The sequence below is a fragment of the Halictus rubicundus genome, chromosome 7 (assembly GCF_050948215.1).
Source record: "Halictus rubicundus isolate RS-2024b chromosome 7, iyHalRubi1_principal, whole genome shotgun sequence".
In the NCBI taxonomy this organism is placed as follows: domain Eukaryota; kingdom Metazoa; phylum Arthropoda; class Insecta; order Hymenoptera; family Halictidae; genus Halictus; species Halictus rubicundus.
In genome coordinates, this window is record NC_135155.1 from 11,973,085 (window position 1) to 11,988,183 (window position 15,099).

At 44.2% G+C, this 15,099-nt stretch overlaps 1 protein-coding gene across 2 annotated transcripts in view; it reads left to right on the plus strand.

Annotated features, from left to right (window-relative positions):
* Positions 1–15,099, plus strand: part of LOC143355437 (zwei Ig domain protein zig-8) — a 104,286-nt gene that overhangs the window by 54,106 nt on the left and 35,081 nt on the right. For both annotated transcript variants that reach the window (XM_076790242.1, XM_076790241.1), the window contains 2 exons: positions 6,509–6,675; positions 13,703–13,913. In XM_076790242.1, coding sequence (XP_076646357.1) covers positions 6,509–6,675; positions 13,703–13,913 — 378 coding nt within the window. The remainder of the gene's footprint in view (positions 1–6,508; positions 6,676–13,702; positions 13,914–15,099) is intronic.

Consider the following 15,099-nt stretch of genomic DNA (forward strand, 5'->3'; position numbering starts at 1 on the left):
GAACGTTTTCAATGTTACAATAACTGCAACTGTATATGTTCAAGTATGTAGAATTTTTCCGTGCAAGGTATTTTCCTGCAGCTTCCGTTATCAAAGAAGAAAAAGTTCGTCGACAATTTTTCAGATTTAAGTTTTTTTACTGCTCGTTTAACATGGACAATTAGAATCAGAATGAGAATTAGGAACAGCGATAATGCAGTCAAGCTCTGTGTAATTCGTTACAAAGATCGATGGGGCCAAAGAGAACGGTAAACTGAGAAAATGAGCGAACAAAGAAAAATAAATGTGTTGAAAATCTCCGAGGACCGAGGGGCGACGAATAAAAACGAGCGATCCGATCGATCGCGAGGCGGAAAATTCGAAACCAGCTGTTGCAACGGGACAGGTAGAAAAATCCGTTTGGTCGTCCGAGTGCGAAAGCCTCCTCTTTTTTCAACGGTGAAAAGGTGGAACGGTGGAAAGGTGTCGCGCGTCTCGCGACAGGTTTCCACGGGGGTATCGTAACTTTTGTCGTTCCATGATTGATTAATTCGTTGGGCTGGCAATATTTCCACGGTGTAAAATCGGTCGCGCGGCTCGACGGTCAGAAACCAGAGATGCTTTATAGGGCGTTTGAAAACGGTTAATCCCCGGGGCTGTCACGAACACAACACACGATGCTTTGCAACGTCGTTTTGGCTGTGCAAGAGCTCCACTTGTACACAGAAACGAGGACTTGAATGCCATCAATCTAAAAAAGAAAGTAGTTTCTAAAACTAAGCAGTCCTTAACACTAGAACTACCGAGCCCTAAACGTGACTTAGACTTATACCTTTATGATAACAGCAAGATTGAATTTGCTCAGGTTTCATACGATTTTTATGGTAACATGTACTCCAAAGAAGAGATATATTAAAAAATTTCTCGTGAAAACGTTTTCATAGTTTCCACTAATCGTGAAAGAAGAAATTATCCACCAGTCATTTTGACTGGTTTCGGTAGTTCTAGTGTTAAAATTAATTTTCTGATATTGATTTTCAATCCTCATTTTGGCATCAGTAAATCGAAGGCCTCTGCAGGGAAGTTGGCAGGCAGGAAAACTAAGGACTGAGAAGGAAAAGAGGAAAAAAGAAAAGCTTGTATTCGATCATCCGGCCAGGCGAGGTTCATTGTTCCGACGGATTGAAACTGTGAAGCACTTGTTTGCGTAAACGTCACCGGTCCCCCGCTTTCGCCGTGATGCCAGTCGTATCCGGATAATTTAATGCCTCCACGAGTATCCGACTTCATTAACGCAGTATCTGCTTTGAACGCGTTCGCCTCTCAAAGGAAATTTGCTCTGCGCAACTTTGAGATCGGAAGGCATGCCGCTCCGCCCGCGTAATATAAACACGACGGCGCTGCCAGCTTTGACATGTTTTTCTCATTGATCTTGGATTACTTTGCAGATTCAATTATCTCTAAACGAATTTAGATTGGCAATGAGATGAGACGCGATAAATCTCTAGCTAACTAAATTGGTTGATTTTAAATACGCTCGTCATGGTCGAACATTGTTGCATTCTTGACATCTTGCATTTTTAACGGAGTTGTGGGCTTTTGAATTTGGAACGTTCGGATAACAGAGCGTTTGAATACTGGAGCGTTCGTATTGCTGAGCGTTCCGACAACTGAGCGTTTAAATAACTGAGCGCCCCGTTAACAGAGCGCCCGAATAACAGAGCAACCAGATAACTGAGCGCTCCGATAACAGAGCGACCATATAACTGAGCGTTTAGGTAACTGAGCGCTCCGATAACTAAACGTTTGGATAACTTAGCGTTTAGATAACTGAGCGCTCCGATATCAAAGCGTTTAGATAACTGAGCGCCCCGATAACAGAGCGCCCGAATAACAAAGCGACCAAATAACTGAATGTTTAGATAGCTTAGCGTTGAGATAACTGGGCGCTCCGATAACAGAGCGTCCAAATAACGGAGCGCCCAGATAACTGAGCGTCCAAATAACAAAGCGCCCAGATAACTGAGCGCTCAAATAACAGAGCGCCCAGAGAACTGAGCGCCCAAATAACAGAGCGCCCAGATAACTGAGCGTCCAAATAACAGAGCGCCCAAAGAACTGAGCTTCCCAATTACAGAGCGCCCAAATAACAGAGCGTAGAAATAACAAAGTGTTCGTATAATCGAGGTTCTACCTCACACAGAACGATCAAGCGATTGCGATTAAGCTTTTGTATCGCATCTCCTTGCAATACGTAAGAAAACTCCCATTATTACCGCTAATGACTTAACATTGTTACGGTCGATTTTATATTTCCAGAATAAAATGTTAACGCAAATTGCAGTCGAACGAAATGGAAAAATGAGGTCGTTCGGCCCGCTTAAATAAATTGAAATGTCACTCGCAATATGTTTATTATAGTTTATTCAAACGACTTAACCCTTTTCTTTACGACGGGGTTGACCGCGATTCGAAACTTCACCGCGAAGCGAGTGTAACGTTTTTACGACCTCTCTTGAAGTCAACAGCACTTCCGGCAGTATGCTTTGTCCTTAGCATCCATAATCGTCGGGGCCATCTTACTTACATTTTAGGCTCGTAGCTTTTTGGCGAACGCTTCTCATGCAAAGTGTATTCTAATACCACCATTTACTGTACGGGGGTGGTTTTATCTTTGTTATCAACGTCGCATTTTCCTTTCTCCTCTGTTCCCCTCATTTTTATGCAGTCTAGTTTAATTACAGTTTAGCTTTAGCCTAGTTTTTCATTTAGAGGTAACCTAGTTTATCTTGGGTATGTGATCCAGCTTTTTGTTTCGTATTATTATTAAGTTAATCATAGTTTTTCACTCTAGTAGTTTATGTTCGTGTGATTCTAGTTTATATTAGCACGATAGTCCAGCTTTTTATTCCACCTTATTCAAATTTATTCTGACGTTTTAATCTAGCCTTTCATGTTCATGTAATTCTAATTTATACCAGCGCGATATCTTTTTGTTCCACCATATTCATCTTTGTTCTACCATTTTATCCTGTTGTTGTATGCTCATGTAATTCTACTTTATTCTAGCATTCCAACTTAGTTTTTTGTTCCGTGTCATTCTAATTTATTTTAGTGATTTAGTCCAGTGTTTTATATTCATTTCATCCGAGTTTATCCTACAATTCTAATCTAGTTTTCACTCCATGCCATTCCAGCTGATTCTAGGTGTCGCTACCTCCACACAACTTCACTGTTGCTGAAACTTGGTATGTAAAACAAATGGTGATAGTTAGACTGCGGATTTCATGCACTTACGACAAAAATGGGTACTTTAAAACAGTAAAGACATTAGAAAAATTTTAAAATGCTGTCATATTATTTTCAGCCTATTAAACTTATTCAGAAGAAAAATCTATTTCACTCCGGTCTGCTGTGATTCGGGTAGAAAATTTTTATCTTGCATAAAGATCCGCAGTCTAGTGATAATCAATTTTCGAAAGCACGTTCGACGAAGGATAATGATCTTTCACGAATTTTGGACAGGGTCGGAGCGCTAGGATCCGATCCAGCGAGGAAATTTTCGGCGACGCTTTCCGGCACGTAGTTTCCTATTTGTCCTAGGGTGTACCGGGGCGTTAAAAGCGTTTCACCTTTTCATCTCGCGCGAAAATTCTGCATTCTCTCTCTCTCTCTCTTTTTCATTGCGGCCTCTAATTACACACGGCCGCGGTAAACGGTGCCGCGTAACCCCTAGACGGGTGAGAAATAATTTTCTCGCTCTCCCGCCAGACGCATTTATTAAAATTATACCGCGCAAAAAGGAAAATATAGAGCGATCACGTGCTTTGAGCCGCGGTACACGAGACCCTCGACTACTACTATACATACACATACGTATTGTGCAGGTGTATATACACAGGAACGTTGTCAGGAAGCTGTTCCGTCGCTTAGGAAAATATTTGCCGCGTCCGAATCGATAATTTCCTTCTACGAAATGAAGCCGGGAGTTTCGGTGCTCGCGACCTACTCAACTTCGCCGGCTTCTGCCCCTGTTCCCAGGGAAAAATCTACGAGCCCCGTCGTCGACGTTCGTTGCATCGCGCGCTACTCGTTAATAATTTCATTATACCGGCTCTGAAACAGCCTCATATTTTTCCGCCGCGTTGTACGCGAAGCTAGAAGACTCGGCCGTGCCAGCGATACCGGGAAAGTTTGCGGACGCGCGAGAATTACGACGGATCTCGTTTTGATGACTCGTAATCAAATAGTAATCGTATAATCTATACGTACAATATGTATTATACGATCCATAGAACGTGTACAATGTGCCCTGTTCAATTCATACAATGTACAACACATAGCCGGTGAAGCGTATACAATATACATGTCATACAATGTATACAAAGTACAGTGATTTCTCTGTACATGTCGCCGAGGCCTGGATGATAAATGTCGCGGAACTATCCCCACTACCGCGGTGTATAACTACCAGGAGTGTAAACATAAGACGGCTCGGGTACGTCTCCTGGACGATACACGACGCTGGTAAGATCCGTGTTGTTGTTGACATATATCGAGAATTGACTGTGCAATGAACGAGACACTAGGTGTACATGAAGTACAATGTACAATATATACTGTGTACATGAAGAACAACGTGTACATGACGTATGTACGACGTCCGCGTCCTTGAGAGCATGTTTCACACAGGGATTGTTTCCTGCATCGGCACAGAGCAATTCTAAATAGTATGTCGCTGCAAGGGATTTCCTACGGTGAACAATTTCCAAAACAATTAATGAATAATATATCGTGCGATATCCAATGTGAATGCATATCGTGCATTTCGAAACAGCGCGATAGACAAGCCCATATTGCAGCGTGGCTGCCGGTGGCTTCTGGTGCATCGCGGGTGCATCCTCTGCGTCGCGCACGCTAGACGAACGAGGTCGCGACCCTCGCGTCTCGTCGCTTCGGAAAAGTCAATTACAAGTGTAATCGCGTATTCGTTGGCGCGCGAGATCGGAGAGCGGACAATTTATCCGCGAAATTTCGCATCGGTCAACTCGACGGCGGCGATCACTTCCGAATGCAGCCGATGTCCGGACGGTTATCACGGCCCGAAAGTAGGTACGCGGGTTGAACGACAGGCGCATAACTATCCTGTTGCCTGTTGTCTATCCAGCTCTCTCTCTCTCTCTCTCTCTCTCTCTCTCTCTCCCTCTAGTCTTCCTGCACTGCGGCAAATACGATCTCGTTCGCGCGCGAGTCCCTGTAACGGGATACGTTTACACTGATGCAACAACCCATGCATCCTGCTGCGAGCACGATGCTCTTCGATGCACGATGCACGTATCTGCATCCCTTCGCCATTCATCCTGACAGGGTGAGTCGCGCGGAAGATACTCGACGCACTTGAAATTAAAATGAGGTCGCATCGAGCGGGCCACACGCTGTCAAACCTGACGGAAAACTCTGATTTCAAAGCTGTTCTTTGAAACGTCCTCTTGGCGCGTAGTGCTATCTAATTATGCTCTTCGATGTCTTCGTTGCCACGTCTGTCTGGGATTAATAAACTGCTACTATTCGCTTCGACGCACACCGATACCGATTTTTGGGAACCGAGTTGTAAAATGATTTGATTAGGTGTATGTCACACCTAATTGCTCTCTTTTTGCGGTAGACTTTTGTGGACCGTTTTATAAAAATATTTGATATGATTATATTGCATAGAATCCTTTGGATTAAAGCTCGTTCTTGTTCGTGGTATGTAACACCTAATTGCTCTCTTTTTGCGGTACATCTTTGTCGGCTGTTTTATAAAAAATTTTGATATAATTATATTGTATAGAATCCTTTGGATTAAACCTCGTTCTTGTTCGTGATATGTAACACCTAATTGCTCTGTTTTTGCGGTACATCTTTGTGGACCGTTTTATAAAAATATTTGATATAATTATATTATATAGAATCCTTCGAATTAAACCTCGTTCCTCTATTAAAGCTGAACAGATTTTTGTGGATCGATTTGTAAAAATCGAAGTTGAACAAGAATTAGACATTTCGATTTATATTAATATAGGGTTAACACTCTTTGCACTCGAACGGTGACTCAGAGGCGCCGGCAAAAGTAGCTATACCGTTGTTCAAAACAGTTATCACATTATTAAACTCGTCTGTGTTCTATAAGTGACTAAGATTGAATTGTTGCACGAGAAAAAAGGTTCAGCGTGATTTGCATAACGTAGAAATAATTGTATAGACTGAAAATGTTTCTGGGTTGAAGGAAACGTCTTGATTTCGGAATTAAAATTGCTCCGTGCGCAAAGGGTTAAGAAGCTAGTTTCTCAAAAATCTGTTCAACTGCTTCGACATGAAACTGAAAGAATACTGAAAGAGAACGACCGAGCCCGAATGACTTTAGCGAATGACGACGAACAACATCGGAAATATTGCCAGATAGTTCCGGGGATGGTTAGGTTCGCCGGATAAAGAATTCATGCAGTACAGAATGAAACCAATCGATTGTTCCCTTTTCCGTTTCCAGAGGAAGCTGTGCAGAGTAACCGGCTGTTCGAGGCGGATAGCTCGCAAACACGGCAACCGTCGGACGGCGAACCGTACTTCGACACGACGATTTCACCGAACGTGACGGGCCTCGTTGGAGAAACGGTTCAGCTCCCCTGCAAGGTGAAGAACCTGGGAAATAGAAGCGTAAGTGCTCCTCTCGACTATGTTCTGTTCTCGCTATAGCTACTCCACTCTCACGGACCTCTTGATTTACTCGAGACAATCGATTCACGCTACCCAGAAACTCGCTGGCCGAGTTGTTTCGCCAAAATCCGACCGCCCCGCAAATAAACGCGACACGTATTCATACAAACATACACGCCGTCCTGAAACATCCTCTGATTTCGTGCACTCTTTACTCACACTCGAAGAATCAACGAATTCCCCAAAAAGTGCTTAATAAAAATTACAAAAGAATACATATCTCACTTTAAGCCCTCACACGTCCCTCAGGGTGAACATTCACACACTTACTATTATTTTTACAGGTATACTGTAAAATGATTGATCACATATATGTATGTGGGTGACGGAACTATTTGTCCAGGTTTTAAGATGAATTTTCACGTTAATCTATTCATTGTACCAAATTTGATTAGGATCTGTAAAATGCAAGAAAGTTGGAAGACTGCTCAATATCATACATTTAATTAGTTTCAATTTTTATTTCATTAAATAACTTACTCCGATTTTACGGAACTTTTGAGTTCTCTAGTTTGGCAGTCAAGGTATTAAATGAAATATAATTCTTCGTTTCACAGGAATTTTAATACGATAGTTCGCAGTCGAGATTAATGACGTTCTACTTGTAATACTTTTATTTATTTTACTTATTTTATTTTACTTTTTATGTCTTTATAATACTCGACGCATTCTATTCGCCAGGATTGTAGACGATTCTTGCCATTAAGGCCCGTGGAAAATATCGTTTGCACGTAGTGCAGGAATTGCGGACGGGCCAAATTAATTGGACGGCGGAGGATCGCGTTTGAAAATTTAACGAACAACGCGCGAATTGAACGGAACGCGTGCGCGAGATCATCCGGCCCGCTGTAAACACGCAGCCCGCGTGAATTAACCGGTAAACAAGCGGGTACACGGCCGGATACATGCGTGAGCACGTCGACCCGCTCCGATACAGTCGGGTACGGTCCGTTGCCATGTATTAGGTCACGCGACGCGTCAACGAACGCGCACTGTCAACGCGTTCGGTCACTGATAGCCACTGAAACGTGATAATGATCATCGGACTCGAGCGAAAAGCAGGAGCTCATTCTCTGTCACAATGATTCTCACAATTTACCGTTTATCGTGGATTTTCAATTTCTTTTTCACACGACTTGCATCACGAGCACCACGGTTATTAGTACACCACGGCATAAAAAGCAAAGAAAATTGAAGAAATAGTATATATATTCAACAAAACACGAACAAATTCACGGATCCATGGACTTGAGAGCCAAAACTTCGTAATTCCCGATAAGGTAGAGTGACCACGTTACCGACAAAAATACGCGAAAAATGGTTTCGCGTGCCTCAACTTTTCGTCCCTATATGAGAATATTTTTCGCTGGGAAAGGACTCGTTCGAAAGAGGAAGGTTCAATCTAGCGCGCGCTGGTCATCAGCTGACGAGATTATGCAGATGTTTGGTAATATAAACGTTAGAAGTGGGCCTAAAACTGACGATGTGCATGCCGTGGAATCGTAATTACGAAGTAATATTTACTTGTGTAACGAGCGACTAAAGTTTCGGACACGAAGAAGAACAGCCTATGGGGAAGAAAGAGACTTTAAGTCAAAAGTTAAACATTTTGGAGGGGGACAGTGGGCGCTATGGTGGGGGCCGTTTTGCCTCGATTGAGACAAGAATGCCCTTGCCTGATGTATCGGATCGGATAATCGGATCGGATATAATATTTACTTGTGTAACGAGCGACTAAAGTTTCGGACACGAAGAAGAACAGCCTATGGGGAAGAAAGAGACTTTAAGTCAAAAGTTAAACATTTTGGAGGGGGACAGTGGGCGCTATGGTGGGGGCCGTTTTGCCTCGATTGAGACAAGAATGCCCTTGCCTGATGTATCGGATCGCTGCGCGGGGTCAACGTGTAATGTGAATAGCGTTCGGAATAATGGGACGACAACACGACAAGGTGAACGACCGACAATAACGAGAAAAAAGAAGAGGGGTCAAAGAGAGGATATTAAAGTTCCATGATCCGATGGTGTAAAGGACGAAGTGGCTGACGGTAATAAGCTGACGGCGCGGCGCGGCGGAGACGACCAGCGAAACATAATGCAACTTGCATTATCCACCGATACGACTCTCCGTCGGCGACGGCGTCGACGTCGATACCGTCTCGCTCGTAATGTCTCTGGGAAGCGAAAGATATTCGAATGAAGAAACTCGATCTTCGGCCGCGTTATCCCGGATTATGCTCGGGAATGAAACAGCCGGAAATAATTCGCTGAAAGTGTCCATACTGCGAATTACCGAGGAAGCCAATACTTTCCTATCCGCATAACATCCTATCAGGAAGCATAACTTGATGGAATCCTACTAGATATCGTCGAAAATGTCTGTAAGGCAAAGAGACAAAAGCAAACTCGGAATTCTCTAGTGCATCCGGACGTGTCCGTTCGTTTATTAAAATTCATTCGGTAGATCCGTGCCGCTGGGTTATGCATGGCGTTCCATTAATCGAATAAACGAATCCTTTAACATCCCGCGCACGTAATCGAACGCAAAGCAACCTACTTCGCGACTTTGCGGAGGCAAAGCTCGCTGTAATACCGTGAAACGGTGCTCGAAGTTAATCAACGGGTCTGCTCCCCGGGTCTTTCTCGGAGTCCCGGTTGATAATTGCATAACCAGAATAATCGCGAGTTGCCTTTCAACGCGTTTAATCCACGGGGGATCTGCTCATTCTGCCCCGGCCTTTCTCTCGGCTTCCTTCGGCCATCCGGCAGACTCTACACCTTCTGTAAACACCGATGCTCTCATAACATTTCGTCCCCTGGCAACGTTCCCGTAGCACTCGCGAATTAATTCTACCACCTCGAAATGTTCCGTTTGACGATCATTTCGAAAATAGTCGCGGGACACCGAGCAACGTCGAAATCGTCCACTCTTACTTCACAATTATTCACTCTTGTCCCGACAAACTCTTGCAACTTTTTAACCTTTACACGCGCGATAGAAGACACTGTTTGGAGCAAGTATAGTTGTTCATTAATGCTTGTTATTTAATTTCGTTACAATATTAGACGTTCGTTTTCACACCTTCGGTAACTTGACTTGCCTGGTAACTTAATATCCCAGTAACCATTACTCGTTCACCCTGTACACCGCGATACTTTTTTACTCAGCATTGAATAATCTATCGAATCGCAAATATCACACGTCATGATGCAAAAACTCAAGTTCACCGTCACACTCATCGTGCATCGTATCTAATAATTAACCTTTACGACTGTGACGCCACTAAAAATTGCTGTATCATTATTCAAAATATTTGTTACATTATCAAATTTGTTTGTATTTAATAAATTACTAAACATTTCGGTATTGTACGAGTCGCACCATTTTCGTATGCATAACACGAAGAAAAGAAATACATAGAAGGGAAATATTCCAGGTCGGAAGAAATGTTTCGTTTTCGAGTTAAAATAGCTTCGAGAGCAAAGGGTTGGCCTCGTGCAATTGATTTTTAAATATTTGTTAAACACAGTACGGCGTACCGATGTCGTCCCCGAAGAATTTTCTTCCGCCTCGGAATTTACCTTTTAGCGGAAATATCGGGTCGACGGTCCACAGGCCCGTACACTGAACGTCCGTTCGAGGAGTTCCTTACGAGCGGTTACGCGGATTAAGTATAAAAAGAGGATCGCTGATTGGCCCCGGGTACTGCGGCACCGGTTCCGGTTCGGGCGCGCACGGCGTGTTACATTTTTAATCCCAAAACTCATCTCTATGCAAAGGATGTGCTCACACGTACGGGTCAACCGGGTACGTGTGTACCCGGCTAATACGTTTCGTTGATAGCCTACCGTTCGCATTCGTGCGTGTAACGTTTCCACGCGTCGCGACGCCCGAGCGTGTCGCTGAAATTTCCTCGGCCTAGCTTGGGAAGAGAGCCTCCGGGCTCGCCGAAAATAATGCTGTCAAGCTTGACACAGTAGACGACGCGACGCGTCCCGTCGCGACGCTGCGCGCTCTGCTCTCTGCTAGCTTTATTCCACTGTAGAAACTGCCGTCCCTCTGTGTTTTGATAGCGATGACGAGTGGGGAACGGTGATGTACTGCGCGACGGTACTATGGTCCTTTTGGGTACGATTCTACGTTCTCTTTATGTAGGGTTCTACGTTCTCTTTAGGTGGGGTTCTATGTTCTCGTTTACCTATGAGTTTACGTTCTCTTTATGTACTGTCCTGTGTCCCCTTTATGTACCGTTCCGTGTCCTTTTTATGTACCATCCGATGACCTCTTTATGCACTACTCTATGTTCCCCTTTCGGTAGGATTTTACGTTCTCCTTGATGCACGATTCTACGTTCTCCTTAATGCACGACTATACGTTCCCTACGTTCCTACGTCATTCATATCCGATTCTGCACCTTCTCTATAAACGTCGTGGAACTATCCCCACTACCGCGGGGTATACTCCGTGAGGGGCCTAACACATCTCCTGGACGATATACGACGCCGACAAGACCCGTGTTGTTGACATATATCGAGAATTCACTGTAATTCTACATCCTCTTTGCCACGTGGAACTCTTTGCTCCTCCAGACCACCGACCTAGGAGCAGAGCTTAACACTAGGTTTACGGAGCACTAAAAATGGCTATTTTACATTTCCTTATAAAAATAACATGAATATATCTATCAAAATCTGTAGCCATTTTTTTTTTAATAATATATACCTAGAGAAATCAATTGGTTAAATCATTCCTCACGGATCCATGTTTGCAATCTCAATAATCGTGAATTAAAAATATTAGAATCCGTCATTTTGACGGGTCCCGTAAATCTAGTGTTAAGGTGTGTATGGTGCAACAATTGTTTCAGTATAAAAAAGCAGTTAAATATAAAATCTAATCGAAGCACTGTTTAAAACATATTTTAAGGTGCTTAACACTGAACCTACCAAGAAGTGTCGGTAGGTTTAGTGTTAAACAAATATTTTTTTGTGTTTTTGCGGTACCTAACCTAACCTATGGATCCCAAGAGAAACAAACGTATTCTAGTGTTTCGGAAACGCCTTGGTGTCACCTTCAAGAATAAGTAATACAGGTTTCCACTAACAATTGTAATTTTAATCTCTACAGCGCTTTTCAAGGTTACTGCAATGTCAAGCGAAGACTGTCTTCCGTATCTGAGATCTTTCGCGTGGAACATTTTCTCGTGACACCTATAATTTTCGAGTTAAAAGGAATTCTGTCGTGAGAACGGGCTTTTTAACGCGCTGTGCGGAGTACAGAAGCGACACAACGAGCAGTGGCATTAGAGATACAGAATCGTGGGTGGGTAATGAATGAGCGGCGGTTCTCGATTGTCCAGGAATCGTATGCAGATCGCGTATCCTCGGCAGCGATGATTGCTTAGCCGCAGCCCGGGCTCGGTACGGTCCCGAGTAATCTGTTAAATTACGCCCGGCAAAAACGATTCGAATTGCCTTTTAAGCTGCGAGACGGTCGTTACGGCACGATTCAGCTCCCAGGGTAGGAAATGGCTCGGGTTGCGGCTGTTATGACGGCTCTGGATCATCGATTAGATCCCGTTCTAATTAACGGCCTCGAGAAGTTGCCGGTTTCGGTATCACCCGTACCTCCTCCCCCTCCCTTATGCCGTTTCGCACGCTTCTCCCTTTGGAACTTTGCCAATTCGCTTATCCGACTCGCTCGAATAGATATCATCTCGGGATCCGTTCTATCCTCGCAATCAACCACTTATCACCGATGCTGCCACAGCCGCGGACAATTGCGGATTCGACGCCCCGTTCGAGAATCTTTTGTTCTTCGAATTGCTTTTACTTCTGACAAATTTTAGAAATTCGATCGTACGCATAGATTCCGATACGTTCTCTTTTCTTTCACCATTGAAATTACCATGCATTTGAAGATTATAATGCCGTCTGCAAAATTGATATACGATCTTTTTTTTTTTCGAGGCGTGTATCGACACGCGTATCGCGGCGTTACTGTGGCTCGCGCGGTGAAACCGTGAAGCCGTGAAATTGTGGCAAGGTTGTCGAGAGAAATGTACTTCTCAACGTGGAAAAATGCGAACATGTGTTCCCGGGGAATATTTTTGCAACAATGTACACGTGCGGCGGGATGTTTACGATAGTGCGGTTAGCGGATAACGCGACATACACAGGAACACAGGGGGGATCCGGTGTGTGCGGAATCGTCGAGCGTCTAATCATTTTTGTGTTTTAGGGGGTCGATTAATCCCCTGAGTGCGGTCTGACCTAGCTTTTCCAAGCCAGCTCTCTCTCTCTCTCTCTCTCTCTCTCTCTCTCTCTCTCTCTCTCGGCTAGCAGGGTTGGAGTGGGGTGGGTTGGTTCGAGAGCAGACCTTAAAAATGGACACAGCGGACAGGGACACGGTCACGCCCGCAGTTCACTCGTTTATGTTCGGAACTGTGTCCGACTGTTATCTACCCTCTTAAAAATAGTCGAGCGCTGCTATCGACCCGTTTAAAAACAGCCCGCGCGACGATTAGGCCGGTCGATCAAACCCCGGTTGGCTCCGAACCCATTTTTCAATTATGCTCGCCCCCGTTTTATGCGATTTTTATCTCCCGTAGGCTTGCCCGAATCGTTGCGGCTTTCGGGTGAGATGGCACACTGGTCTGGTTTCTGGGTCGTTTGTTTCAATGTTGACCCTTTTATTGCGAAAAACATATAGACAGCGGACTTGATGCGTTCATGGCAAACGTGTATTGTATTATTTTCAACCGAGTAATATTGTTCAGATATAAATGTCTATGTAGCAATTTGCATTTTATTTCAATCTGAAGGGAAGTTACTCAATCTGGACACCCTGGATAAGTGTCGTATCTTTGTTCACTTTCGTCGTTAGCAAGCAGCGGACGGATAATTACTGTTTGCACACTTCCATGGAGAAAGAATTGTGTATATATGTTCTTAATCGTGTTGATTGCAGGTGTCCTGGATAAGGCACCGGGACACACATCTCCTGACTGTTCGAACCTACACATACACGGCCGATCAACGTATCGTGTTGGACCACACGCCGCACTCGGACGATTGGTTCCTCAGGATCAGATACGCTCAGAAAAGGGACACTGGGACCTACGAGTGCCAACTGTCGAACACTCCGCCCGTTAGCCGTTACTTTTATCTCACCGTTGTCGGTAAGCCACGTCGTTTGTTGCATCAAAACCGAATTCGTAAATCCGCAGCCTTCTTCGAACAGAGTCTCTCAAGATGAGAGAGAAATTTTCGAATCGAGAGAAAATTCTTACAGATATACCATACCTTTACGAATCAAACCGAAAAAGATTCGATCGAATCGGAGTTATAATTACCGAGATAAAAATTCATAATCACGGCACGCTCTGTGCAAACAGAGTCGCTCAAGACGAAGCTCGACAGGTAAGAATTTATTTACAGCTTGCGATGTTAAAAAGATTCAGTGGAATAAAAAATTCCCAATATAGACCAAACCTTCTCGAATCGAATCAGACAAAATCCAACTCGACCGGACATATTGTTTACGAGATAAAAATTTCGAATTTTAACCTGTCCTCCCGAGAAATAACAAAACAGTGGAAAACTTCGACGGTCCGTATCTTGCAAAGAAATTCGACACCAACAAAACGATGACATAAACCACCCTCGATATTGCATTCACTATCAGCTCCAACCTCAATCTCAAAAATCAATCATTTCTGCATGCTATAACCGTATTCAGCAATCAAAAAATGAGACAGGAGGTTCTGAGAACATCCTGTCGCTCTCAGGGTCAACGAACTATAAAAATCGAAATAGTTCAGGCACCCGACTACCGGGGCCCGTGGCGCGAGGTGTCGAGAGCGAAATTATTCCGCGGATATCGCGAGTTATCGTAATAGACTTTCTAACCAAACAGATATCGCGGCTCGATCTTACACGCGACGACGGGAACATGAAAGGGAGCCGCGTTATTATTCCAACGACGTAATTATACGAACAAGCGAGGACGCGTATCGAGCGACGCGGAGAATACGTCCTGCTGCACTGATGCACTGTGCACGGGTGTGCTGTGTGCTGTGTGCAGGATGCAGGTCGGAGACGACGACCGTGGCATCTTCCGGAGACGTAAACACGACGACGACAAGCGTCGAACGTACACACGCCGAAACTATCCGACAAAAGGATCAATTAATTTCGAGGGAACTCCGAGCGCGACGCTAGGGGAAGATCGCGACGCAGTTACTCCGTCATAATCGTCGCGACGATGACTTTTACGAGAGGACGGTGAATTTTTACGAGGCCGAATTAGCTTCTATACGAGGCGTGTGTTGTCGTAACGCCGGCTCGATCAAACGAAAAATGGGG